The sequence below is a fragment of the Patagioenas fasciata genome, chromosome W (assembly GCF_037038585.1).
Source record: "Patagioenas fasciata isolate bPatFas1 chromosome W, bPatFas1.hap1, whole genome shotgun sequence".
Lineage (NCBI taxonomy): Eukaryota > Metazoa > Chordata > Aves > Columbiformes > Columbidae > Patagioenas > Patagioenas fasciata.
The window spans coordinates 47,468,944-47,496,259 of NC_092559.1; the positions used below are offsets into that span (position 1 = coordinate 47,468,944).

The 27,316-nt window shown below is 36.0% G+C and overlaps 1 protein-coding gene across 4 annotated transcripts in view; it reads right to left on the bottom strand.

Moving 5' to 3' along the window:
* The window catches only part of LOC136114505 (nipped-B-like protein), a 176,542-nt gene that overhangs the window by 60,955 nt on the left and 88,271 nt on the right, over positions 1 to 27,316 (bottom strand). For 3 of the 4 annotated variants that reach the window (XM_065859870.2, XM_065859869.2, XM_071801604.1), the window contains 2 exons: positions 24,698 to 25,330; positions 8,898 to 10,391 (listed from right to left, as the gene is read on the bottom strand). In XM_065859870.2, coding sequence (XP_065715942.1) covers positions 8,898 to 10,391; positions 24,698 to 25,330 — 2,127 coding nt within the window. The remainder of the gene's footprint in view (positions 1 to 8,897; positions 10,392 to 24,697; positions 25,331 to 27,316) is intronic. The other variant, XM_071801605.1, reaches the window with a different exon arrangement.

Sequence of the window (27,316 nt, forward strand, 5' to 3'; positions counted from 1 at the left end):
TGCTAAATCTAATAAAATACACTCTTGCTCTGTAACAAGAGTGCCTTATTTCTTGTTGTTGGATAGCCATGTCATTGTAACTACAACAGCATAGACTCACAGCTTAATACTACCATAGCTATTCATGCAGATAAGGTTCTATTTTAGATTAAGAACTAAAAGAAAAAAGAGGGGATAAAAATACTTCCTTACTTTATAATGATGCTTGGAAAATAAACACTCTTAAAACGGTTACGTATGGTTACAGTATAGCACTCGGGCACTACGGTGTAAAGAGGCACATGAGTACCCGTAATTGATGAACAGCTTACTGGTTAAAGCTGAAAATTTTCAGCTATCCCTTAGTGTACAAATTTAATTATATCCTTTCCACCATGCTCTCCCTTAAAATGCTTCAGTATGTTCTTTATACCTGAGTCCTTGATGATTGGAGTCCCTTGCCCACCAGCATCACACTCCTCCAAATAATTATGTGTCCTGGAGAGTTTTAAGAACACAAGGGGAAACACAGGGAAATTGCAATCCTTATCTCAAAGAGGAATTTAAGGTATGAGGAAAATACATCTGCTCATATGACAGAAGTTCCACTTTTATCTAAATATCACATTAGCTGAAAAGCACACCATCAAGATGAATACTGATGAAAATAATCTGAGTAGTTTTCTATTTACTTCAGTGGCTTATCTCTTTCCCATTCTTTGCCTTAAAGTTCGTGGAAGGGTATACAACTACATCCTATAAACAGGATATAGCCCTCTTTGAGCCCTTTACTCTCACCTTTTGACTACATCCATGAAGGGGTAACTCCCGAGCTCAGTTCACACACACACACACATGCCTGAAAGAGGGTAGGAGACCGAGATCCCCTCATCACCGCCCAAGGGACTGCACCCACAGGATTCTCTGTTGCAATGGATTTGGCGGGAGGGAGAGAAGCACTGTTAGAAGTATGCTCTATATCATTCCATAGAACCTGCTTGAACACATCTTTCAAAATAATTTTTCCTCATCTATCCCAATATGGGCACAAAGGGAAAGCTCTTAGCCTTGGGCTAAACAAAAAGAGAGATTCAGGTTCCCTGATTATATTTCAGTCCTTAGCTCTGGCCTTAAGAAATGGGCATGCTGGCGAGAAAAACTCTCATTATGCAAGTGTAATGAGTTGGAGCACTGAGGCACTCCCTCCACTCTCTTGGAGCTCCTGCCATGTGGGAAAAGACCCCCTTTCTGCCTGGAAAGGCAGCAATGACCAGTCACTCTTGAGAGCCTGGTGTACTTGTGGCTCACCTGCTACCTGGATCAATAGCCCGAGCAAGATGATACCAGAACTATACAATCTGAAAAGTTCTGGATGTAGACAAATGGTGGAAAACACCAGAATATTACCTCATCCTATGTGTGGCCAAAGTGGAAAAACACTAACCGAAGTCAATGATCTCATGACCCTATAAAAAGTAATCCTAAGTGAGGCCTGTTGAGCTCTGCAGGGTCACAGCAGGCTGTCACCTCACATCTCCCTCTGAGGTGGGACGTCTCTCAGAGTCATCTTGCAACTAATGGATGCTGCGAAGTCATGGACGAAGATAGATTTCTCGAGATGCAATGAGTGCACATTGAAAATGCCAATTTATTAAAGTGAGTAATGTGCTAAACTCGAGGGGGAAATTTTGACCATAAGTATACCTCAACATGTATTCAAATATCCATGGATTAGTGCGCATGTGTGTGAGCATGATTTATAAATTTGTATCAATGTGTTTTTATCTATATACCAGTGTGCGTGTCTATGTGCATGTGATCTGATTTATCTCTTTGTTAGTGTGACCCTCACCATTTTCAAATTTGTAATCAAGTTGCTGTTTTGATTATAACAAATCCCATTAAATCCCTTTCAATCACTTTATTAATCAGTTGTTGATGAAGTGCTATTTGGAATCACTCTCCAGAGATGCTGAAAAGCATGAGAACTCATATTACATCGGTATCAATTATTTCCTCAAGCTATCCGATTGCTGCAGCAACTAGAGCCACAATTTATTTTATTCCTTATTGCTATTCATTGACCTCTCATCTTTATAAAAATCAATAAAAGAATGCTAGAGGAGTCTAGTTTTGCAAATACTTCACAAAAAATACAGCAGTACTCAGAGTAAAATGGAACAAGATCGGCAAGTGAAATAAATGCAGTGCTGCACAAAGAACTTCACTTTTATGAATCGGGGTGCCAGGGGACTGTTTTTGGATTTCGCTGTCATTGCTTTTGAACATATGCATTGAAATTTAAGCCAACTCAATTTATTGTATTAAAACATTAGGGTGTTTTGTATAGTTGCAAAACACAGCAATTCTCACTGAGAAGAAAATTATTTATTCAGACAAAACAGTACCTGCAAGGTTGTGGACCATAAACAATGTCTACAGCTAAACAAAACAAAGGCACATATGAGATCAGTGAAAAAGATCCAATGAGAAGCAAGAAGACCTCAAAGTGAAATATTGCTATTGGTCTGAATCATGGTATGAATGGTCTGTAAAGATATAAAAAGTCTATGGTTTTCTATGCTCAGGTGGGACCTCTATGCAGGTACCCAGCTTGAGCCAGTCCTCCTGCTATTCTACTCCATTATTTATTTTTTTTTATTTCTGACAATTTTGTCTCCTGAAAGTCTGCTCTGCAAATGGTTATCAAGCCTCACCTGAAAGTTTGCCTCTGGAGGTCTAAAATATAGACTCCAGAGTGAACGGTTATCAGGGAGGGAACACCTGAAAGTTTGCTTTTGCAAATGGGTACGAGCCTCCTCTGAAAGTTTGCCTTCGGAGCAAACCACAGACTCTGGAACGAATGGTTATCAGAGAGAGAGGAATCCTGAAATTTTGCACTGCAACAGGTATCAGGCCTCCCCTGAAAGTTTGCCTCCAGAGTTCTAAAACACAGATTGCAGAGCAAACAGTTATCAGGGAGAGAAGAATCCTGAAAGTTTGCTTCACGAACGGGTACAGGCCATCGGAGAGAAGACACCTGAAAGTTTGCTTTGTGAATGGGTATCAGGTTCCTGGAGAGAAGGTAAGAAGGCTTGACATATTTCCCCCATGCAGCAAATAATAGAGTGAACCTGCCACCAAACTCTTTTAAGTCATGCTTTTCTTTGAGAAATCTAAATATTGTTCTGCAGTAAGCAGAATCCTAAATCACTCCCCCGTGACACACTTACATGTGCCAAGGTAATTTTTCAAAAGTGAACTAATTAAACAATGCATTCCTAAATCTGCAAACAGACAAAGCATCATATTTCAGATGAACTAAAGTACAATGAAACTAGTAGATTTGGTCAAGTTTATTGTTGTTGCTAAGAACTAGATGTGCAACACAAAGTTCACTCTTATTATCCAGAGAAGGTTTAAGAACAATCATGAGAGCAAGAATAAAAATATTTACTTTGGTGGCAAAGACAAAAATAGAAAATAACTCAAGCAGCTTCCAGGAAAAGCAGCGTGCTGAAAATGTCTCCTACTGTACTGGTAACAGATCAACACAAGAAAGGACTCCGGTGTGCAGCTGCTGAATTCCTGCTGTCTACTGATATCAGTTTATCCAACATCTAGCGATAGCAGTTAATCTAACATCTACTTCTGAAAAACTAACACCAAAAGCAAAGGCCCCAGAGAGTACGTACAATGCCCACACATATCCCAATATACTTTTTGGGATAGGACAGATGCATCATGCCTAAAAATATCCCTGCAAGTAGGAACAATCCATGTTAGAGAACAGAGATCTTCCTAGACTATTGGATTTAACTGGTTACATATAGTTTGGTTTTGGTTTCTGACTAAACAATGCCTGGAATATTTTTCTAACTATCAACCTGTTCAGTCCAGAAAGGAGAAAAAAAAAATAGAGTTAAATGGACAAAGTGTGTATTGCAATGGATCCCCTGCAAACTCAACATATCTTTAAATACTTCTAATGCCACGAGGGACAGCTAGTCCCTCTTGTAGACTAGTTAAGTTGAAAAGAGGTAGTCACTAATATCGCAGAAAAGAGGAAAACCAGGAAGATTGTAGTATTCTTATGAAAGTTATGTTTATTCTACAAACTCAGTTAAATTTAGAGTTTAAGAGAAGTTTTAAAGACTTCAGTTGAGAAGAATCATGATAATCTCCTTGCTGTAAACCATGAAATATATCCTTTAATTCTCTGAAATGTGGCATAATTTACTGGAGAACTTCAGAGAAAGTTATGACATGCTTGATCAACCTGGTAGTGTATGCACATGCAAGATGCTTAGTATGCTTAGTCAGTTATTACTCTGGCCTTCCCACATGCAAATGCAGTTGCTACCAGGAACTCCAAGAGAGTGATTCCAAATTTGTGGAATTACAGACTTTCACAATAGTTATCTTTATAAAAGCACAATCTGTAGTAAGCAAGCTGAGTTTCAGCCTTTTCCTTTCCAAAGGAAATATGCTTTTACTCCAGTTATTTCCTTGCAGCACAGCTGCTTGCCCCACTGATTTCCATAAGTACAACAGTATGTCTGTCCCAGCATCAAGAGACTGTTATTTTGGAAATAAATTTGAGCTGAACTCTAAAGTTTTCTTGATGAGTTAATATTCACAAGCTATTTTTCTCAAAGGTTTGCCAATGTTATCTTTGCAGAAGTCCTATACATGAAGGATATAAACAAATGTTTAAAATTGATACTCCCTTTTTGTGTACAGTTTTCAGCTGTACCAAAAAGTATTGGTGAGTAGCTCTGCTGTGCTGCCCAGAAAACTGTGAGAAACATCAGAAGTTGGCTCAGTGAGCCAGCACAATTAGGATACAGCTTTTCATTCTGGAATACTCCCTTTCTTGTCAGTCCTACCTAGAAGATGAGCACCTAATTGATTACTCTGTTTCACAGGTGAAACTGTTTCCAGCAGTGCTAGAACTCAAAGATGGACTATCATGTTACACAAAAGCCATGGAATTTTATGCTGCTACAACCTATCACTGACTACAAATTATAGTTATTATCGGCTCTGAAAAAGTAATCTGGAATTAAACAAACAAACAAACAAACAAACCAAAACAAAAACAAACAAAAAACCCCACAAAACACCACCACCACCACAAAACAAAACAAAAAACCCAAACAAACAAACAAACAACAACCAACCAAACAAACAAAAAAACACAAAACCACAACAACACACAAGCATAGAACACAGATAAATCTAGAAGCGTTGCTTTAACACTATGACATAAAGATGATTAAGCAGCAGTAAATTTTTAGTTACACGTGTAAAAATATGAAGAGGACCTTTGAACACCGTATATTTAGGAAAACTCGTAGTGAGCAACGAAAACCTGTGTTTAAAGTTCTGTGTAGTACAGATAACAAAATCCTATAATAACTATCTACACAATGAAGAAATAGCATTCAGCATTAGATTCTGCAGTGAAATTATAACTTTTTTTTTTTAACAACAAAGCTTTTTTAGGTGATATCTGAAGACCCAAAAGGTGTTTCTGCACAAGTCTTAAAAACATGCACTCATTTGTCCTAGAAGTAAAACTTGCATTACATATGTGGTGCTTATTTTGGAAAACCAACTTGGACATCTCCTTAACACAGTTACAGTTTTTCTCATTATTCTGTTTCATACTTCAAGAAAGCAAAATTTGTCTTGTTCAGAATTCAGTAACTTTAAAACTGGTAACAGCTCCCATCTCAACGTAGGTGATCAGTATAGCTATAAGAAGTAGCAGATAAGGTATTCGCTGAAGCTCTGAAAAGAAAGGACAGCAAACATGACCTCCCCATTGCAGGTACAAAGTCAAAGGGAAAAGTTTAACGGATTCCCCAACAACATACATTTGCATTAAAACCAGGATAAAAGGCATTCACAGATGTTAAAATCAGAAGAAAAAGAAAGTGTTACAATTCATTCTGATTTGGACAAAACAGGCCACAAAATTTCACCATAAGGCCTTTTAACTATTTAATATATTTATATTATATAATTTATAATATATTTATATTTAACTATTAACTTTTTACTATAAAAAAAACTTCCATAACTTTCCTCTGAGCTAGAGTGCATCTTTCAGAAAAATGCTCAAAGAGAGAGAAAAATGTTATTTCTTCCTTGCAAATGCCAAAAGGAACTGTTGGGATGGTTCAATCTTAACAATTGTGTACTACAACTATCACAGTCAAAATTAATAAAATGTCAAGCCTGTCTATAAATTTTCCAAATTTAAAGTTTACTGAAACAATGTAAACAGTTGCATATACTTTCAGTATACACAGTATTAATTCTAGCTCAAAACAAGTCAATTTTACTGAGTTTTACAATTAATGTCCCTTAAGACAAAATGCCTATCTAAATGGTGTTTTGAACAAGCTGAACTAATCCTATTTTAAACTGTATTTCAGAGAAATCACAGCAATGATGTTGTACATGACAAAGCCAGGAGAAGACATTTTCTTGGGGGAGGAATGGATGAGAAAGGAGGTAAAAGGAAGAAAGACAAAGCAAAATATACTAAGCTACATGAAATAAAAGGGATGTTAGAAGAAGTGGAATAATGATGTAAAAAGGCAACACTAGAAAAGATTTGCTACACTGTATTAAGAAATATAGGATGAACTAAATAAAGAATGTTTACAAAAATTATATCTCCTAGTGTATTAACATTTTTATAACTGGAAATGGCACCGAGTAAAACAGTGAATGCCATTTCTCTCAGTTGGAGAGAATATTTTCTAAATCAGTCAGTTGCTGACAAATAGACTTTGACTTATGAAGAGATATCTTTATGAATTATGAACCTTTTAAAACACTGGATTTCACCTTATTATTTAGCATAATATATCCTAGGAAGTAGGTTACCAGAAAGTTGGACAAAAAATATAAAACTAAGAATACACATGAAAAATCTGAATTTCAAAGACACTTTCTCCAAAATCTGCCTGGATGAACACTCAAAACTTAGAAACATAGTTACACCATTATTCTTTACACAAAACTTATTTCTAGCATCACTTTAAGAATCTTATTCTAGATACAATAGCAAAGAGACTGATATCCAATTCAAACATCTTTTTTCCCCTGGAAAATATGTCCCAAGTTATTTCAGAATATGTAAGAAACATACGACTTCAGAAAACACAAAATACACAAAAACACTGCAGAAAAGTTATAAACCTGACTTTAAAATCAATGCATTGCTCATGTGTGACACAGCTACTAGTCATGTCAATTGGATAAGTGTCATATTTACATATTACTAAAATATACTATTTAAATAGCCACATACAACACAGACTACAAAAAGTCTACACTTCAGAAACATTTTAGAAAGCATACATGCTCTGAGTGCTCTGAAAATTACACGTAGAATTGTGTGAATTCAAAATCTATCCTTTTGAGACTACAGCTGAATTCCATCAGAAAGTTTTCAGTATTCTCTATGAAAAACATAAAATTTTCATCTGAAATCTTTAGACAGCAAAGATGTCATAATTTTATGTCCAACTCTAGATACCTATTATTGTTAGAAATGGAAATTTTGCCTGTTCTGAACCTCAAAAAGGGAGGGGGGGAATGTTCATATTTCCAGGATAAAGAGAAAATATTTAACAAGGAGGTTAATATTTTACAAATAAGTAATACTCATCCTGAATGATCAAGACTTTAAGAGTCAATACAATCAGGTTAGTAGATAGAGAAAAGACACAGCATAATAAATTCATTATACAGACATCAACTCTGTACACGTGCACATAAACATAGTTATACATTCACAAAGATGATTTCTATATCATTTCTTATCAGATCAACTTTGTAAGAAAACATTTGTAATCTCACATTCATGAGCAATATTATACCTGGAACTACATTCATAAATAATCCTGTACACAGCTGAAATCCTCTCCCCTGTCAATTTATTTGTCTAGTTTTGAGACAGGACAGATCTATAAACATAACTATGTAAGAAATGTAAATGTTTTAAAAGCTAAACATTAAAAAATAAAGGAACCCTGACCAGTTAGCAACATTGATTTCACAATGTGAAATTATCTACTTCAGTCTGAAACCAAAGAAGCCAAAATTACACCACCAAGAAGAAAAGCAATCTTATTAAAAAAGTGTTAAATCTGAAGAGAACAATCAATCAAATATCAAACCTACAAACTATTTTGAATAATTTCCTATTCATATTATTAAGTTGAAAATGCCAGTCCATTGTTTACTAGTTCCTTTTCTCTTTCTGCATACATTGGACCATAGAGACAACAATATCTGAATTCTCCTAAAGACAGAACCTTTTTGAAAGCTTATTGTCACACAGACTAAAGTGTGGAGGCTTCCCAACAGACTTGTATTTATAGTGTAAAAGAGGCAGATGGAACTTTGTAACTGCCTTCTTATTTCATCATGTCAAAACATCCCTCGGAAAAAACACATTTCATTTCCAATTAAAAATATAAAATAATCTTATGGCTTCTATACATAGTATTTCCCACCACTCCATCTACACTGATTTAGTTACAATACTACCAGTCCCTTATACGGACACACTTAAACTAGTTTAAATCATTCATACAGCAGTTATGTTTAACTGAATAAATTACTAATGTAGCTGAAGTACAGTTTAAGACTATTTAAGTGTTCCCACATTACGAACTTCCATTGGAGCAAACAAATAATTTCAGTTGCACTGTAGCAAGATTTCCAATAACAACAATCCCATAGACAAGTTTCACTTTGTTCCCCAAAACCACCATATAAGCAAGCATATAAACTATTACATGTTTGCATTTAATTTTTAACCACAAGAATAACAAATTTAAAAGAACAGGAGTGTACAAGATATAATGCAATTAACATTTAAAAAATCTTACCTTTATTAGATTTGGATGACTTGTTCTTGTTAGGTTTAAAACAAGAGCCCCTTGATTTATCTTCTCTATCCTTAATAAATTTCTGCACATCATCCAATGAAAGCTTTTGAAGGACAACTACAGGCTTAGCTCCTTTATTTAAATCATCAACTAGCCCAATCTTCTCTACTTTGTCCTTCTGTTCACCTTTAAATTCAGTTTTTCTTGACTCCTGAGTGACATTGCCATCTTTATCACGCTTGATTTTTGGAATGACAAAATGTTTCAGTGCACCAGATCTTGCCCCCAACAAATAACTGGGAAACTCTGCTTTATTATCAGCATGTGCTTTATTACTATATACTTTACTTTTATTACCATCTGTCCTTCGTTCATCCTTGCTGTTGGGTGATTTAAAACCAGGTTTATCAGGTCTTGATTTACTAGAATCTCCTTTACCTTCCTGTTTAATGCGTGGGCTGTCAGGTCTTGATTTCTGATCCCCAGAAGAAAACCTTTCCTTTGATTCCATAGACTCATGTCTATGTTTCCTTTCAAATTTCTCAATTTTTGAACCATCAGATTTATTACCATGCTTAGAATCATGTTCATTTTTGTTTGAGGATCTCAAATATTCAGGCCTTCGAATCTTGGATGGATCTCCTCTGTATCTCTCTGACTCCTCCTTGTCTTCAGATCTTTGTTTAAGGCTATCATGATCACGCCTCGGTGTATCAGAAACTGAACGCCCACCAGGCCTTTGTTTTGTTGGATCAGATCTACTTTCAGATTTTATCCTTGAAGGATCAGATTTCACATCTAGTTTATGCCTAGATATTTCAATTTTCTTATCTGACAATGGTATACTCAAGTCCCTCCTGTTATCATGTCTATGTTTCGGCGTTTCAGGCCTGCCTTCACTCTTCTGTTTCGGTGTTTCGGGCCTCTGCCTTATTTCCTGCTTGCCATTATTTTGTTTTCCCTCATTTTGCTTCATCTCCATTTGCCTGCTCTCATTTTGTTTTGATTCTGTCTGTCTGTTCTCATTGTGTTTCACTTCCATTTGTCTACTTTCATGTTTAGTTTCTACCTGTTTGTTCTCATTGTGTTTACTTTCCAACCGCTTGCTCACATTTTGCTGAAATTCCATTTGTTTGTTTTCATTTTGCTGAATATCTGTCTTTTGACCCTCAAAGTCTGACGCTTTCCTAAAAATCTCGGGATGGTTTTCAGGTTTAAATTTAAGAACTCCAACAGTGTCTTCTTGGGGAACACACACAAACCCATCATTATACTGCTTAATTTCTTCAGGTTTTTTGATGGTTTCCAAATCCTGAGTTACTGTTGCCTGAGAGTCTGCTCTTCCTGCTTGCTGCAGATCTATACTAACCATCAACGCTGGCCTTGCCCCATTTCCTGCAGAACCTGTCTCCTGAGAAGCTGCTCTATTTCCTCCAGTAGCACCTCCAGCCTCCTGTGGCTTGTTTTCTTGTTTTCGTTTCTTCAGAGGTTTATCTGCAAATTAAAAGAAAAAGTCAGAAATACTATATATAGAAACAGGTGAATATCCAAGCAAAAATGTCCATTCCCCTCCATCCCCACCAATTAAGCCTCCTCAGCATGTATGTGCACAAAACCCCATTGAATTTAAAAGCAAGAATAGAGCTTCTCTAATACTTTTAAATGTATTCAGATTCTCATTTGTTGTCAGTCTACCACATGTGCCAATTAATCATTAAAAACACACCCTCAAAACATATGAAATCAAAGTCTCTGTAAAATTCCCAAGAGAACCATCTAATAAAGCAGCTGCAATATGTAATAACCAAAAAAAAATCAATTTACACTTGAAGCAAGTTTTGAGGAATACTACTATAAAATATTATCTTCTGCAGATTCAGGATGCTTCATTTATACATGAACTAAGCAAGGATCTGCAATGATTACGACAGAGGTTCACCTTACTTGGTTCAGTGCATCAGCTGGACTTCATACATACTGTAGCCAGGGAACACATGAATGACGAACAAAAATTATTAAAGTAACTAAAACACTCCATGCTTCTCTTTGAAACAAGGAGTATATCAAGAGAAGGAATTTATATCATAACACATATGTATTAGATGAGAGGTCACTACACACTGAAAAGCTTGAATATTTTCTCTTTGCAATCCTAATGCTTTTCATAGACGAAAAAAAAAAATTCAGTGATAATTTTACGTAGTGTCAAGAGCTTGACTCTGCAATAATCTTTTCAGTTCACACTAAAAGATCTTAAAGAGTAGAATACAAAAAGATAAAAAGTGAGTCAACCACACACCCTGTAATTTGGTAGAATTCATAAAAATGAGAAGCACATGGAAATATCAAAACCAGTATGTTCTACTCATTTAAAATACAACCTATTTATATTACCAACATGGTACTCTAAACTAAAATTATTTTATGCCATAAAACTCAAAAGCCCTACCTGCACTAAGGCTTACATTCTCATTTCTCAACTACAATTTTGTAATATGTCAAAAAAGCAATGATTTACTCTGTAATCAGGGAATATGATTTTATGTCTAAGTAATGACCAAACACAGGTTGGAAATTCTGTTCTAGATCTACTGTCAAAACATCTAGACCACAAATGCAATATAAGAAAAATAACTTATTTTGTGCCTAGATTTGTGGTGCCTTATCACCAGATGCAATGAGCCAGCTCTCTTTTAGGGAACAGAGGAAGTGTAAGAAGGATGCAATCAAGGAAGAGAGAACTAAACTCCAAGGAAAAAAAAACCCAACCGATCAAGTTGTAAATCAGAATTATAATATATGACTTCTAATTTCTTCTATACTTGTAGAAGATTCTTATTCAGAAGAATTAAAACTTTGAAGGATCATCTCCAAAATTAACATTAGAACACAGTAACAAGCAGTAACATGGTGAAGTGAAAAGGTTTATGTTTGTTTGTTTGTTTTTTCCATAATTTTAATTCTCAAATCTGTCTGTATATCTCTAACATCCTAAAAGTACAAAATTATGTACAACATTTAATGGCTGGAGACAGTATACAGAGATACAATAAACTCCATGCAGAAACTGGTCAACTGCAAATAAGGAACTTTGAAAAGTTCAACAAAACCTGTAGGAATGCTTGCCAACTTTATGGTAGACATGTTGACCTGCTGGAGGTTATGAAGGCCATACGGATAGATCTGGACTGGTTGGATCATTGGGCTGAGGCCAATTGTATGAGGTTTAACAAGGCCAAGTGCCGGGTCCTGCACTTGGGGCAACAACAACCCCAGGACATGATACAGGCTCAAGGAAGAGTGGCTGGAAAGTTGCATGGCAGAGAGGGATCTGGGAGCATTGATCAACAGCCAGCTGAACATGAGCCAGCAGTGTGCCCAGGTGGCCAAAAAGGCCAACAGCATCCTGGCTTGTATCAGGAATAGTGTGGCCAGCAGGACTAGAGAAGTGATTGTGCCACTATACTCAGCACTGGTGAGGCCTCACCTTGAATACTGTGTTCAGTTTTCAGTGCCTCATCATAAGAAGGACATTGAAATACTAGAGAGTGCAGAGGAGGTGATGAAGCTGGTGAGGGGTCTGGAGCACAAGTCTGATGAGGAGCGGTTGAGGGAGCTGGGGCTGTTTAGCCTGGAGAAAAGGAGACTGAGGGGAGACCTTATCACTGTCTACAATGACCTGAAAGGAGGTTGTAGCATGGAGGGTGTTCATCTCTTCTCCCAAGTAGCAAGTGTCAGGCATTGGAAAAGGCTGCCCAGGGAAGTGGTGGAGTCACCATCCCTGGAGGTGTTTAAAAGGCATTTAGATGTAGTTCTTAGGGACATGGTTTAGTGCTAGAGTTTGGTTATGGTTGCACTCGATGATCCTGAGAGTCTCTTCCAACTGAAATGATTCTATGTTTGAAACCTTCATGCAGTGACAAAAAATCTTTTTCTCCTTGTGACTAAGAGGGCTTTGACCTCCCTGAGCTTCATGGCAAGTCTTAGGAATGGCCATGAAGTAGAAGCTTCCAGACTGAGAGATTTCAAATTTGATTATTTTTTTAACATAAACATTAATATACATGCATGCAAACACACATCGCTACCTTATTTCTCAATTAAATTTGAAACACAAATTGAAAAACTTGTGTTATTAGGAAATAGTCAGCTTTTTTATTCTAATCCAGAAATGTCAGCCATACTGAAAAAGTCCTGTAAAGCTCAGATTGTGGATCTAACAGTAGCCTTTGAAACATTTCTGTTACCAGTTACTTGTCCCAATCGTTTAACTGAGGTTATCACTTGAAAGAGAAGGGAACACACATTCACATTTCCACAAGTGCATTTCATTGACCAGTGCAACAGTCTAAGACTCTATTGAAGATGGTTTGCATTAACCTATCAGACTGAACAAGTCATCTAAGACTCAATCAAATGTTTCCCTCTGCTATCCCTACTATAGGAGCAAGGCAAATGGCCAGGAGCTGTGAAGTCTTAAACTGCTGTAGCTGGATCAACCAAAACTCACCTTTCAGAGCCCTCATGCTGAGAACTCCAAGATTAAAGAACCAAAACAATTCAGGTAGGACGAATTTTCCTCTCTTGAACTTCCTTAACTGACCAGGCTCAAAATGTTGCTCTTCATCATCATTCAAAAAGTCAAATTTTAAGTTGAGAACATGTAAATAGATGATCACATCACAACTTGGTATTTTCCCTCTAAATACAGAGCTCTTTTGATGCACCTTCTTCATTTCTCTTGACAAATGAGTACTGATGTTTTAGTAACTTATAAGCACAACCTGTTGACATCTTATCTGAGAAGAAAGAGATGCCTTCAAAGTTTCCTTTTCCTAAATGGCAAGGTGATTGCAGATGGAGTTACATATTACTCACAGATTTCTTCATATTTCCAGTGCATCTTGATGTCAATCCTCAGAACTAGACTTGATCATTACTGGTTTGCCTTTATGAAATTTTTGGATCTAGGACAAAAAAGCTGGCCCAAGTATATGAAAATATCATGTTGAACTAGGGCATTAAATGTAGGATGAGTACATAGTACCACTATCTTCATCGAGCATAATGGAAAGACTCCACTGAATGAGCACAAAAATTTTTCAGGTTGCCATCATAGCTGCAGAAATATGAAAGGTGAAAATGCCATTGGGTTTTGAGGGCTTTATCAAATCTTGAACTCACTTTGAACTTATATGAGAATAATCAACAGAATATCAGAGAAGTGAGGAGAGAGTAATTAACCTCTGAAAACGGATGTCTTCAGGTCTTCTCTTTTACAATCATACATATGCAAGTTTGCATAAATCTGCCTTGTTAAGGCATGAGTCCCCAAATGCCTTAGGGTCATAACGAACTGAGGAACTTTTACAATATCCATTCAAATATACTTCATATCCTTCAAGGCATCAGTATCCAAGATTCATCCACTTCATTCCACAGATAGCAGAATTTCTTTTTATTATCAGGATCTAGGACTTTGCTAAAATATCAGACTAATATTTTTCTTTCAAATCCTGCAGACCTATGTTCAAAGCTTGTCACAGTTCTGAACAAGTAGGCTCACAAGCTCTTGAGACCAATAAAGTGTGATCAGGATCTTCTGGCTTCACCCTTTGTAGAAGTTTTCATAATAAAAGGAATATGTAGTAAAGCACAGAAGAGGTTTCTGACTATATTAGAGATCAGGTATCCAAGTTTGATGTTTTCAGATTCTTTTCTTTTTAGAAACATTATTCACTTCCCCCCCCTCAAGAACGTAGATACATCCAAAATGTATCTACATTTTGTCCAGTTCCTTGAACAAATTTTTGACAGTTCACAGTACAGTCTGATCCCAGTTATTCTTCTATGTATGCATTCTTTTGGCTAGGCAAATCTGCATGGATGTTCTCTTTAAATTGCAATGTGCACACCAAAAGGCAGTACCTTGGTACTCAAAGTAAGATCATAAACTACCTTACTCTAAAAAAATAGCAGAGATGTTCTGTCAAATTAAATGGGTCACTGTGGTGCAAGAAACAAAATATTACAGGAACCACAAGTTTGAAATGGAAAAAAATTTAGCTGGATTTCCAAGGAGTTATGTCTCACCTGTCCTGTTACGAACAGTATTCCTGGAGATAGGTTGTAGCCTTCATCTTTGGAAATATCTGTGTGTCAAAACAATGAGCACTTTCAGATTTAGAAATTAATTAATTACTGTAGAACCTTTGTGCGAAAACACATTGCACTGGAATAACCACAGATACCTTTGAATACATTTCTGTGGAAAGTGAAAGTCAATCGTGATTTGAATACATTTCTGCGGAAAGTGAAAGTCAATCGTGATTTGAAGAATATCCATCCTGAGAACAGATACACTTGGAGGCTGAGCAAGTATTAGGGAGAGCAGTTGGATGAGGGGAGCTGTATTAAATAAGTATCTCCATTCTTCCATTTAATCTGAAATCTTTCCAAAGCAGCAGCCAGAACACCACTAGTGCTGAAGTCTCCGATGTTACTGCTTTCTTGCAAACCCGATGATTGTCTTAAGTCCCAGATTAAACTCTCTCAACAAATGAGTATAATAGGATGATAGCCTAAAAACTTATAGAACTACTTGTCCTGCAAACTGAAATGGGTCTTTTGTAAATACCTGTGAAAAGGTAACAAGTCTAAATAAGAACCACATGCATGGTTGTTGAGCTTTGTTTTAGCAGAATGATAACACTCTGCTCTATTAATACTGTTTGGTAGTCTTTAAAGTACAGAGATTTCTAAATCATCTTGAATGATCTTGAAGACACAACAGATAAATTACCACTTCCCCATTTACACCTTGTAAGGGATTCAGTTGGAGACTTCATATCCAAGATGGTTAAATGTGAATGTATTCCTCTTCAGAACCACAAAGAAGATTGATCCTCTCATGCTGAATTCTGGATGAACCATTTTGATGACTCCGGGACAAACTTTCTTTTTTTAAAGCATGACAATTAAGAGTTTAATATGTTAAAGTTCTAACACTCTTCAGATATTATTGGAATATGCCTCTGCTCATTTGAAATACCACTTATTTGCATTGTTTAAATAAGCAATGAATACATTTATACCAAATATAACAGTCCTAAGCAGTTATTACTTATTGTCAAACCTTTGATTTTTGAACATCAAAGTCGGCCAGTGGCTAATTACATCCTTATCTTATTTAAGCTAACAGTCAAGACTAGGAATTTTCAACAAATAACACATAACCATATGCCTAAATAACAAATCTATGTTTACTGACAACTGTTTTCTTTTCCTAGTTAGTTTTCATAGATCTCTTCAAAGCTGTCCAAGTGCCCTATCCCCCTAAACCAACAGTGGAGACCACAAGAATCTAAACCAATCAATAAAATCTGGATACAAGGAAAATTTAAAATTACTTTAATGGTACTGATGGATGATCTGTCAATGGAGTGAGAGCAAATATCCATTCTTATCTTTCCACTCTTTCATGATCGTTCAGCATTATCGGACATGAGAGTTTGCTCTCACCTGAGCTCACCCCAATCACAGAATCACAGAATCACAGAGTGTAAGGGATTGGAAGGGACCTCGAAAGATGATAAAGTCCAATCCCCCTGCCGGAGCAGGAACACTTAAATGAGGTTACACAGGAATGTGTCCAGGCAGGTTTTTAATGTCTCCAGGGAAGGAGACTCCACAACCCCCCTGGGTAGCCTGTTTCAGTGCTCTGTTACCCTCACTGAGAAGTTTCTTCCCATATTTAAGTGGAACCTCTTGTGTTCCAGTTTATACCCATTGCCCCTTGCCCTATCATTGGTTGTCACCAAGAAGAGCCTGGCTCCATCCTCCTGACACTCACCCTTTATATATTTATAACCATTAATGAGGTCACCCCTCAGTCTCCTCTTCTCCAAACTAAAGAGACTCAGCTCCCTCAGCCTTTCCTCATAAGGGAGATGCTCCACTCCCTTAATCATCTTCGTGGCTCTGCGCTGGACTCTCTCCAGCAGTTCCCTGTCCTTCTGGAACTGAGGGGCCCAGAACTGGACACAATATTCCAGATGCGGCCTCACCAGGGCAGAGTAGAGGGGAAGGAGAACCTCTCTCGACCTACTAACCACCCCCCTTCTAATACACCCCAGGATGCCATTGGCCTTCCTGGCCACAAGGGCACAGTGCTGTCTCATGGTCATCCTGCTGTCCACCAGGACCCCCAGGTCCCTTTCCCCTACACTGCTCTCTAATAGGTCATTCCCCAACTTATATTGTAACCTGGGGTTGTTCCTACCCAGATGCAACACTCTACACTTGCCCTTGTTATATTTCATTAAATTTTTCTCGGCCCAACTCTCCAGCCTGTCCAGGTCTCTGGATGACAGCACAGCCTTCTGGCGTGTCAGCCTCTCCTCCCAGCTTCGTGTCATCAGCAAACTTGCTGACAGTGCACTCTATAAAAACTCATATTAAAGTAAGCCATATTAAAGTAAACCAAACCCATATTAAAGTAAGCAAAGAATTAAACAACCAACGAGACCCCTTCCTGTCAGTAGAGAAGATTCCTACAGGCCTCGCTCCTCCCCTTGAAGGAGAGACTTAGCAAATACAAGTAAAAAATTTTAATCTCACTGCTTGCTGACTTACAGAAGAAAATAAGAAAGTACAGTCATGAAACTGGTACAGGAAGTTTTATAGAACAGAACATAATTTCAAAGGCTCCAAAGTAGAGACCAGAGGGCTTCCAGCTGCTGCAGTTCAGAGAAAGGGATTTCTGAGAATCTGAACAGAAACGGCTGCTAATTTTTAAAAATCTGTCAAGAGACTTCATCAAACTTCTGGTCATTATGCAAAAAAGAAAGTCCATCAGGAGGATAGTCCAAACTCATTCAGTAAAAAAAAAACAACAAAAAAAACCCGAAACAAACAAACAAAAAACAACACCAAAAAGACTACAGGAGTCTCTTAAATTTGACAATAATGTAATCAGCATAACTGAGAATGAAATATGATCTTACAAATTTTTGTACTTAAGGATGTTTGGTAACTTATTATTCCCTGTCAACTATAGTAATACAAAAGAAATATAACATTAGAAAATAACAAGAATTGAACTACAGCAAATTATAATCAAGCATCTCCACTTGTTTAGAGACTAGAAACTGTAATTTAACCTCACTGAATTTAATATTACTTTTACAAACAAAATGATTTCAATTTATTTATGAGATAGATTTTTCCAACACAAATACTGAGTTTTATCTATGTCATTGTTTTGTGAAGAATTATAGTTTTGTAAACTCCATTGTTAAAAAATCTGAGCAAAACCTGAAGTGCAATTACTTTTGAACTACACAGCGCAGCACCTAATTCACAAGAAAAATGCAACACGCTAACAACAGACAATGAAAACTACTTATTTTATGTATCACTTACAGATTAACATATCCAATTAGCTTCAAATTCATTTGTAGGAGGAACAAACTTTAGAAATAAGTAAATTAATTTGAAATTTATTGATGAACACTTTTGATCTCCCAGATGTTAATTTCATTTTAATATCATACCTTGCATTCAAAAATATTTTCAGTTAACTAGATCCAGTAACATTTATATGGGATAACAATGAGTAAAAGTCTGATGTCTTAGGTTGAGGTTAGAGTGAACTTAGTGACTATGAAGTATAGAAATGCTGGGCTTAAACTGTTAATAACCTTTATTAATTATACATGCCGTTTCTTTATCAAGATATAAATCCATTAGAGAGAAGTGACTGTCCCAGAACAAAATAAAGTCATTACTGTGTAAGTAATATTATAAGTCCTCCCATCCATTTAAAAGGTACAATCAAGGGCATATGCTACATGAAAATTATATTTAATTTTCTAATCTTAGTTTGTACTACAGATAAAAATAAAATACACTTCTTACCAAACTACTGTGTTTCCGTTATTTTCTACACCTGCTTACAAGAACAGGCTTCTGCACTACCTTATGTAAAGCACAACCTGGGATAAATGTGGGGATTTACTTTCATGTTACACAAGAGCACCAAAAGAAAGTAAATACCATTAAAATATATGCCTCTTTTTTAAAACATATTTTTCACTCAATCAATATTTCATTATTTTAAAAAATATAAAAGAAATTAATTTTTCCTAGATAGATGGAAACATTGCAACACTTCATTGCAATTTTTCTAGAGAGAAGAGGAATTTCTTCCCTTTATTTTTCTTAAAATGTCTGAACACAAAACATTACAAACTGGACATTACACAGAATCCCAGAATGTCAGGGATTGGATGAGGTTACACAGGAAGGTGTCCAGGCGGGTTTGAATGTCTGCAGAGGAGACTCCACAACCTCCCTGGGCAGCCTGTTCCGGGCTCTGTCACCCTCGCTGGGAAGAAGTTTCTTCTCATATTTAAGTGGAACCTCTTGTGTTCCAGTTTGTACCCATTGCCCCATTGGCTGTCACCGAGAAGAGCCTGGCTCCATCCTCCTGACACTCACCCTTTATATATTGATAACCATTAATGAGGTCACCCCTCAGTCTCCTCTTCTTACAAACCTGCTTTTTATTGGGAAAGCTACAAGAGTTGCCAGTTTCATCCACTACAAAATACAGACCTAATGCAAGTTTATATAAACAAAATACATGATACCTGATTCTCACACTGTCCTACTACATAGAGACACAATAATTTATATTTTAAATTGTCTCATTTCATCTTCTGGTATTAGTGACTGTAATCTTCTGCAAGATTACTATACAAATAAAACCCCTATAACCTATTTTCAGACATGAATGGTAATATACTGGTTATAATTACACATTTTCATTTCATTAATTTGCTACATAAAATTAGATGAAAAAAGCTACTAATTCTTAACAGTGTTCTTCTGTTAGTCTCCTCTTTGGGGAACTTTTGGGGGGAGATGGGTAATGGGGAGAAAGGGAGAGGAGCTGGATAAGAACTTCAAAAGTAAGAGAAAAAGTTTACTTACCTATAACTGTAGTTTTGAGTTTTGCTCCGGCAGATTTACACTCTTGGGGTGTGTGTGTCTGCTGCTATGGGTTTGGAATGAACTAAAAAAAGAAGGGCCCACAGCAGGCATCCTAATGCCCCCTAACTGATCCAATTATTGGAAATCAAGTTATTACTGCTTCACTTCTTCCTAATTCAAAGAATCTACAGTAAGATTCAAAATGGGTAAAATGGATCCTCAGAGGTAAAATATATAGGGGAAAAAATGAGTAGCTTTGTCTCATTTAAAAATGCTTCTAATGCTTCTAAGTTAAAAAGAAAAAAATATTAGCCTCCCAATGAAACAGTTACTGATTAATGATTTCATGACTCTTCTCACAAACTCCAGAGAAGAGTGCCTTTTACGAGTAAAAGTAGAACTTCTTAATCTTTTAAGACAGCTGCATTATATTACACTAAGTGTCTTTGAAGTAGCCTAAAATCTAACAGTGAACACACAATACTATGTATGTAAGAGCTCAAATTAAAATTTAGCAAATCTGAATAAAAATCTGAATCTGTTTAAAAGAGTCTCTGAAAAAAGATGGGTTGCTTTCTGTGTTTTCAAGTAATTTTCAAGGTTATCTTTTCGAGTTTCTAGAATACTCAGAGCTCATTTTAACATTAATATCTTAAATATTTTTGATTCACTGTGTTTAGTGTTTTGAGGTAGAAACCTGGAACCTGAAAATTAATCAGTAGTAGGTCTAAATCTTGATGAACAAGAAGTACTTAATGTAATGTTCTGAGAAAGGTTTGGACTGAAAGTGATTGACTAGCTTTGAACTACTTGACTATAAACAAAATAATCACTTGTATCTGAACAGGGGTAAAGCATGAGTTAATGCAAAGAACTGAGGTTACCAAAATCAAATTTCTCCCTCAACACCTCCCCTCCCCCAAGGAAAAAAAGATTTCTGAGAAGAACGGAAATTCCTGGGACATAATTTTCTGTGAAATTACACATCCTTTCAAAAGAGAAGATATGATCTAATATTGATGACTTGTATCTGATGAGAGTATAGAGGTCATTGTGAGGAAGGCAATGGGAACTGAAAACCTGAGGCCTGTCATGTTCCATGGACTTATGTTTGTTCTGAGGCTATTAAACATAATAGATGTATCAGAAAGTAACTTTCAGTGCTGAGTGCCTTGAACTCCAAAATCTCCAATTATTCCTTTCATTAACAGATATAGTCAAATTACTTGCAAAATTAATCAATACAGAGAGACTTCCTTGATGAAAAAAGTTGGAAGAGGAGATAGACACTTGTCCTTCCTCAAAGAAGATAAGGACAAAACCAACTTTTTCAAATTTTGCACCTATCGTGATGAAAAGACCAGATAATCCACTTAAAGATCCAAATAGACCAAAAGGATAGAATTATAAAAACAGAGCTCTAAAAAGCACTCAGGTATGAGGATATAAGGTCTATATTATAAAATCTCTTCTTATGCATATCTCATAGATGTTAGGTCAAATCTGCCAGGTTTTTCATTTGCACTAAGAATTCCTTTTTCAGAAAGCAAAAGCATGACAATCCTGTTCCAGAAAGATATGCTGCTTTTCAAAGAAAGTGGCACTTCCACAAAACCCTGTGTTAGTTCTACCTCTGGAATGGAGACTGCCTCCTACTTCGAGAGATTTTGTTTGGTGGAAGCTAAATATTTTAATAGTTTTGTTAGAATTAGTAATTTCTTAAAGAAAATACTATAATTTCCAAAGAACTACAATCTCCATTCCCCACCTGTACCAATCACAATAAAAGGACCTCAGCATTAAAAAAAAAAAAAAAAAAAGACCTTAGCATTGCCTTAGCCAACTGTAGTAATTGTATAATTTTTAGCAAGACTCTCCCAAAAAAACATATCTGCCTCTCCTCTGGAATAAACAGTTCCACCACACTACTGGTTCCCAACCTCAGAAAGAACATGTCATACATGTCATATCCATCCAAAGCCTTACTGTTAAAAAAGAAACATCTGAAAACCTCTGATGAAGCATAGTACTGTAGAGATTTCATGTCTTAAAAAAGGACAGAAGACACCACTAATCTTCTATCAAAACTTGCAAGTACAATTCAACTCAAAGTAATTTATGGAAGACAACATTTGCCTACACAGAAAGCGTAGTGTGACTGTAATATGTATTCCTATGCCTCGATTACAAAAGCAGCAAAGATGCTTTCATGTAGATTTTAGCATGTGCTAGCATCTCTAGAGGGATGCTTGCTATGTACAGCATCAGCTACCAGTATACCTTCCTGTTCTAATTAGACTGAGTACATGCTACAATCACACTATTTTCTTGAAATAATGTGATCTGAAGTTGCAGTATGTGTACTAAAATGCACAAATGCCAGGCTTTTGCATGAATACAGTAAGCAACTTTATAAAAATGAATGACATATTTAGGAGTTATATTTCTAACAGATATATTCCATAGGAACAATAGAGGAAGCTTCCTCCTGCAGTCACACCAAACCAAATGGCTATAACTGGAATGATCCCAGAGTGTATCAACTTGTAGACATAGTACAAACGTACAAGCAATGGAAGAAGCATTACCAAAAAATAAGAATCATATTTCTCCAAGGCAACGGCTTTTCAGGAAATCTGTCCCAAGACTGCTAAAAATCCTTCTACTCAGTATTGTTAATTCATGGCTGAAACTTCAGCAGCTAAAGTGAAAAGAGCTGCTGTCTGGTATAGGGGCAACTTACCACCAATGAATAAATGGTGATCGTTTGTCCCAATATAAGGCAGCAACTCTTGTACCTGATCCATAGCAATTGCAGGAACTCAGGAAGAACTGAGACCTGGCAGAGGATGCAGGTAGAAGGGAAGCATAAGGTTGTAATCCTTATTTGGTAAGATGGTTATTGAGCAGTGGTGAAAGGGAGTGATCATATTTGTTTTGGGGAAAGGAATGTTTTTTATAAATCATTCCTTTCCCCAAAACAAATAAATGGGAGTCTGTCCATGGCTATATAATTATGGTAAACAAACTATACAACTAATGTTCAACATCTCCTGAAAGTCAGAACAAAAGAGAAAGTGTGTTTTAGTCTTGCTCTAAGTGTTTGAAGTCTGCTGTGAACCATCAAAAATACACTGCTTTTTTGAGATGCTTCTCGGCTAAAATGTGCTGGAGAGTCTACTCAAAGTGTGGGGAATATAAAAGTAGCTTTTTAAATAATAGGAGAAAAACCATGAGCTCTCCATGAATAAATTAAAAGCTAGTAGAAGAGATGTCAGCAAAGTAACAAATTCTGTCATTTCATTAAATAAAAATTAAAGACAGTAGAGATCTCTTTTGAGGTGAGCACCCATTTTCTCTGTATATTCACAATGTTTTCTAATAAGACTTGATTTAGTTACCAAAAAAGAAATATCTAAAAAGTTAATCCTTTTAGTAATTGCAATAAGAACATTTACACACACACAAACACAACAAACTTTCTCTGTCTAGGCATCTTTAAAAACAGAAAAAAAATCTGAATGGGGAGAAAACTTGTACTCTCTCTGCTGGTTAAAGACCCAAACCAAATGTAAATTCAGTTGCCTCCATGCAAGTATATCTAAAATTGACCATCTTCACCTATGAACTTCCAAAATGAGAATCTGTGCTGTTTTCCACTTTGCAAGATTTTTCTTGGGAATATCTAATAAGTTAGAATTATACTATAAAAGATTATTTTTTTACTCAGAAGTTAAACACAGTGCAGAGGAAGTTTCTGAAAAATACTTATGTTAACCTATGACTATCTATTTTATAAACCACATCTTTGATTTACATGTGGGTTTTGCATCCACTTTTGATATTTCTGAAGTCTGTGACCTTCAAACCAGTTAACAACAGGAAAAAAATGAAAAAGGAAAAAGGAAAAAGGAAAAAGGAAAAAGGAAAAAGGAAAAAGGAAAAAGGAAAAAGGAAAAAGGAAAAAGGAAAAAGGAAAAAGGAAAAAGGAAAAAGGAAAAAGGAAAAAGGAAAAAGGAAAAAGGAAAAAGGAAAAAGGAAAAAGGAAAAAGGAAAAAGGAAAAAATCAGAGAGGATAGATCTAATGAAATCAGTTAAGACAATCAGCACAGCTACTCAAGTGAAGAGCACACATTTCAGAGGCTCATCTGGTTCTGTGCTAGAGACCATATGTGGTAGTTCTCTAAAACTTGTAATGCCTACATAATAATGAATATCCAATTGAACAAACATTTGAGAAAATATAGTAGCATATATTAGTCAATCATTAGAGTCCCTTTAAAAGAATAGATGTGATTTTAGTCTAACATCTTCACATTAGGTTCAAATTCGGATATGAATAAAAATGGCATTAAAAAGTTTTTCTGTATTTTCTTAAATTAGGCAACATAGATAGTTAATTAAGAATTCAACTACCAAAACTTATTACAAATTTTTAATTATGGTACTGCTGGGATTTTATAAACTATAAACAACGTCAATTGTACTTCATTCAGTCTCATGGTTCAAAATAAGAGTATCTTAAAAAGAATTTTGAAATATAAGAATTTCATTTTCCATCCATTAAGATCCCAAATAAAGAATAGCAGATATTAAATATATACATATATGAGAGATTACAGCTCATTGTTGGAGGGGAATGGAGGTGAATGTCATAAAACCACCTACACTGAGTAAATGGAATTGAACTATGTGACAATGACAGGAAGGTTTTTATATATATATATATATATATATACACACAGGGTTTGCATGCATATTTATATAATATATATATAGTATACACACGCACAGAATCCTTTTACCTTTATCTTGCACTTCTTTTGAAAATCGCTCCCTTTCAATAGCTGATTCACGTTCTATCCGCTCAATTTCAGCCAATGCATCCAATTCTACTTCATCATATGATGTTATAGTTCCTTGTTGCGAAACTTGTTGCTGTGTCTGTACCACAGGAGTTTGAGGTTGTTTTGCGGCAACTGAAGTGTTCTGTTGTAAAACAGGCACTTGTTGTGCCAGAAGGAAAGCTGTCTGTTCATGCTGCGGCAAACACTGAGCAGCGTTTAGTGGGTGGTTAACATCCTGTGGAGTAACGGGTGTTTTAGAAGTCTGTCCTGGGTACTGTACATTAAAAGGAATATCACCCTCTGACACACTGCTGTTCTCCAAACCAGAAAGCATATCATCCTGCTGGTCCATATCCGAAGATCTTATACGAGAGAGTCTTAATGTAAGCTTAGTGGAGTCCTTGGAAGGAGAACTAATGATATCATACATCGCAGCTTTTTCAGTCTGGTCTTTTTCATCCTTGCCTAATTTCATTTTCTTTTGTTTCTTTTGCTTTCTTTCTGGAGAATCTAACAATATGTCGGGGGGAACATCTCTAGGTGATGAATAAGGTGGAGGCTGAGACTGTTGGATTAAAGGTTGTCTTGATCCTAGAATAATTCAGAAAAACTGAACAGTTATGTTGTTCCATGTTTATATAAAAACACACTAAATATAACCTACATAATTTTAATATGTATGTGTACATATATCTGTGTTCACAAAAGGTCTAAATGAGATTGGTAGGAAGCACATCATTCCTAGAAGAGGTAATCCAGATAGTTGCAGTGTATTTCCTAGGAATTTTAGCTGTCCACTGCAGGTAGAGAAGGGATCATTTCAGAGAAGATGGAACAAAAAAACACCACCAAAAAAGAATAAATAAAAGTAGTACCCACAGGTTCAGAATATCAACTATTAGAAAACAGTCAATGAAAGCAAGTTGACTACAGAAAAAGGAAAGACCAAAAAAATTCTTAATAAGGTCCAGTGATGAAGACTTAATGACCAGTGTATAGGCATTAGCCATTTCAGCTACACATCTTTAAGTAATTAAAATATACAAATATTAAAAAATCAAACCATGCACATCATCCTTAACTTTGATTCTGATAGTTCATTTTCAACTTTTTTTGTTGTTGTTCTTTAAAATTTTAGGTAAACTCTTTCCAACCTCCCACACTCATTACTATCTAAAAAACACTAATTGTCTTAGAGCATTTTTCTATAATTCCCTGCCTTTTTTTTCTTTTTTTCTTTTTTTTTAACATATGAATTTTTACTTCTACATGCACCCACTTCAGGCTTTGAGTATATCTAGAGACATTTTTAAAAAGACAACATTTTTTATTAAAAACATTCTCCCAACTAATCACATAAAATTGTTTGTTCCTCAAATTAAACCAGTTCCCCATAACTGCTAGCCTAGAAAAAGCTTTGAAAAACAGAGAAACTTTTCAACCTGTCCCGACTATAATTCTGAGCTATAATTTTTGGTTTAAAAAGGAATACTGGTGTGGAAAAAAAAAAAAAAGAAAAGCCTATTTATCTGATCCCATTCATCCACTGGGGAATACTGATCTTCAGAAAGCAGTGACTGAGATTATTATTATCCATTCTGGTTTAGGTCATCATAGGTCAATACTTCTAACAACAATCAAAAACTAATTGGAATACAAGTCCCCATGTGCTTCATTCAAGATACACCACCAAATATTCTGAAGCTTAAATTTCTATCAGATATTTTAATAAATATTAAGAATCATTAAACGATGTACTGACCTGTAGATGAAAAAAAAGAATGGACACCTCTAGCAAACTTTCAGTTCAAATGAAAGGTGTGCCTTTACTGATGACTTCTTTGCACAGACTACTAATTCTCTCTCCCTAGTACATTCTGTGAGAAGTCTTATGTATGTAGAGCAGGGTATAAAATTGGTTTATCTTACCCTTTCTTGACCATCAGCAACAACTCTATTCGGCCAATAAAATCCACAATGTTGGGAAGCCCTGTTTTGACTCATCCCAATTCTCAAAATCTTTTCACCACTCTATTTCCCCTCCTCAAATTAGACACCACACTCAGTCACTAGTACTGAAGATCTGGCTACACCCTATGAAGATCTCTCACTTGCCATCCAGAGATTCCTATTATTGTGATACTCCCTCCACACACACTTCTAATTACTGTCTCTTTAGACAATTTACAAGATTGGCTGAGTGTAATGCATAGTAGAAATTGTTAGCTACTAATTTATTTTAAGGCACTGACTGGAAATACAGGCTACGTTTTTATTTCTACAACTATTAGAGGCAGCTCAAATCTTTTCAAAGAGATTGTCCTGGTTTTGTTAAAAAGAAGACCAGTTCTTTTTTAGTGATTTATTTTTCCTTTCAGTTAAGTTCTTCTAAGTGTCTTCTAAGTAACTGCACTTTTCTGAATTTTTGCCTGCATGTTTTTCGGACACTGTGCTGATAAGAGGACCAACGGAATGCTTAAGAAGCTCGTGTTCAGATTTATTGCTGTAACAACTAATAACTGATAAAATTCTGCTGCGAGAGGGGCGTGTTTGAGGAGGAGCAGATAGAACAGGTGA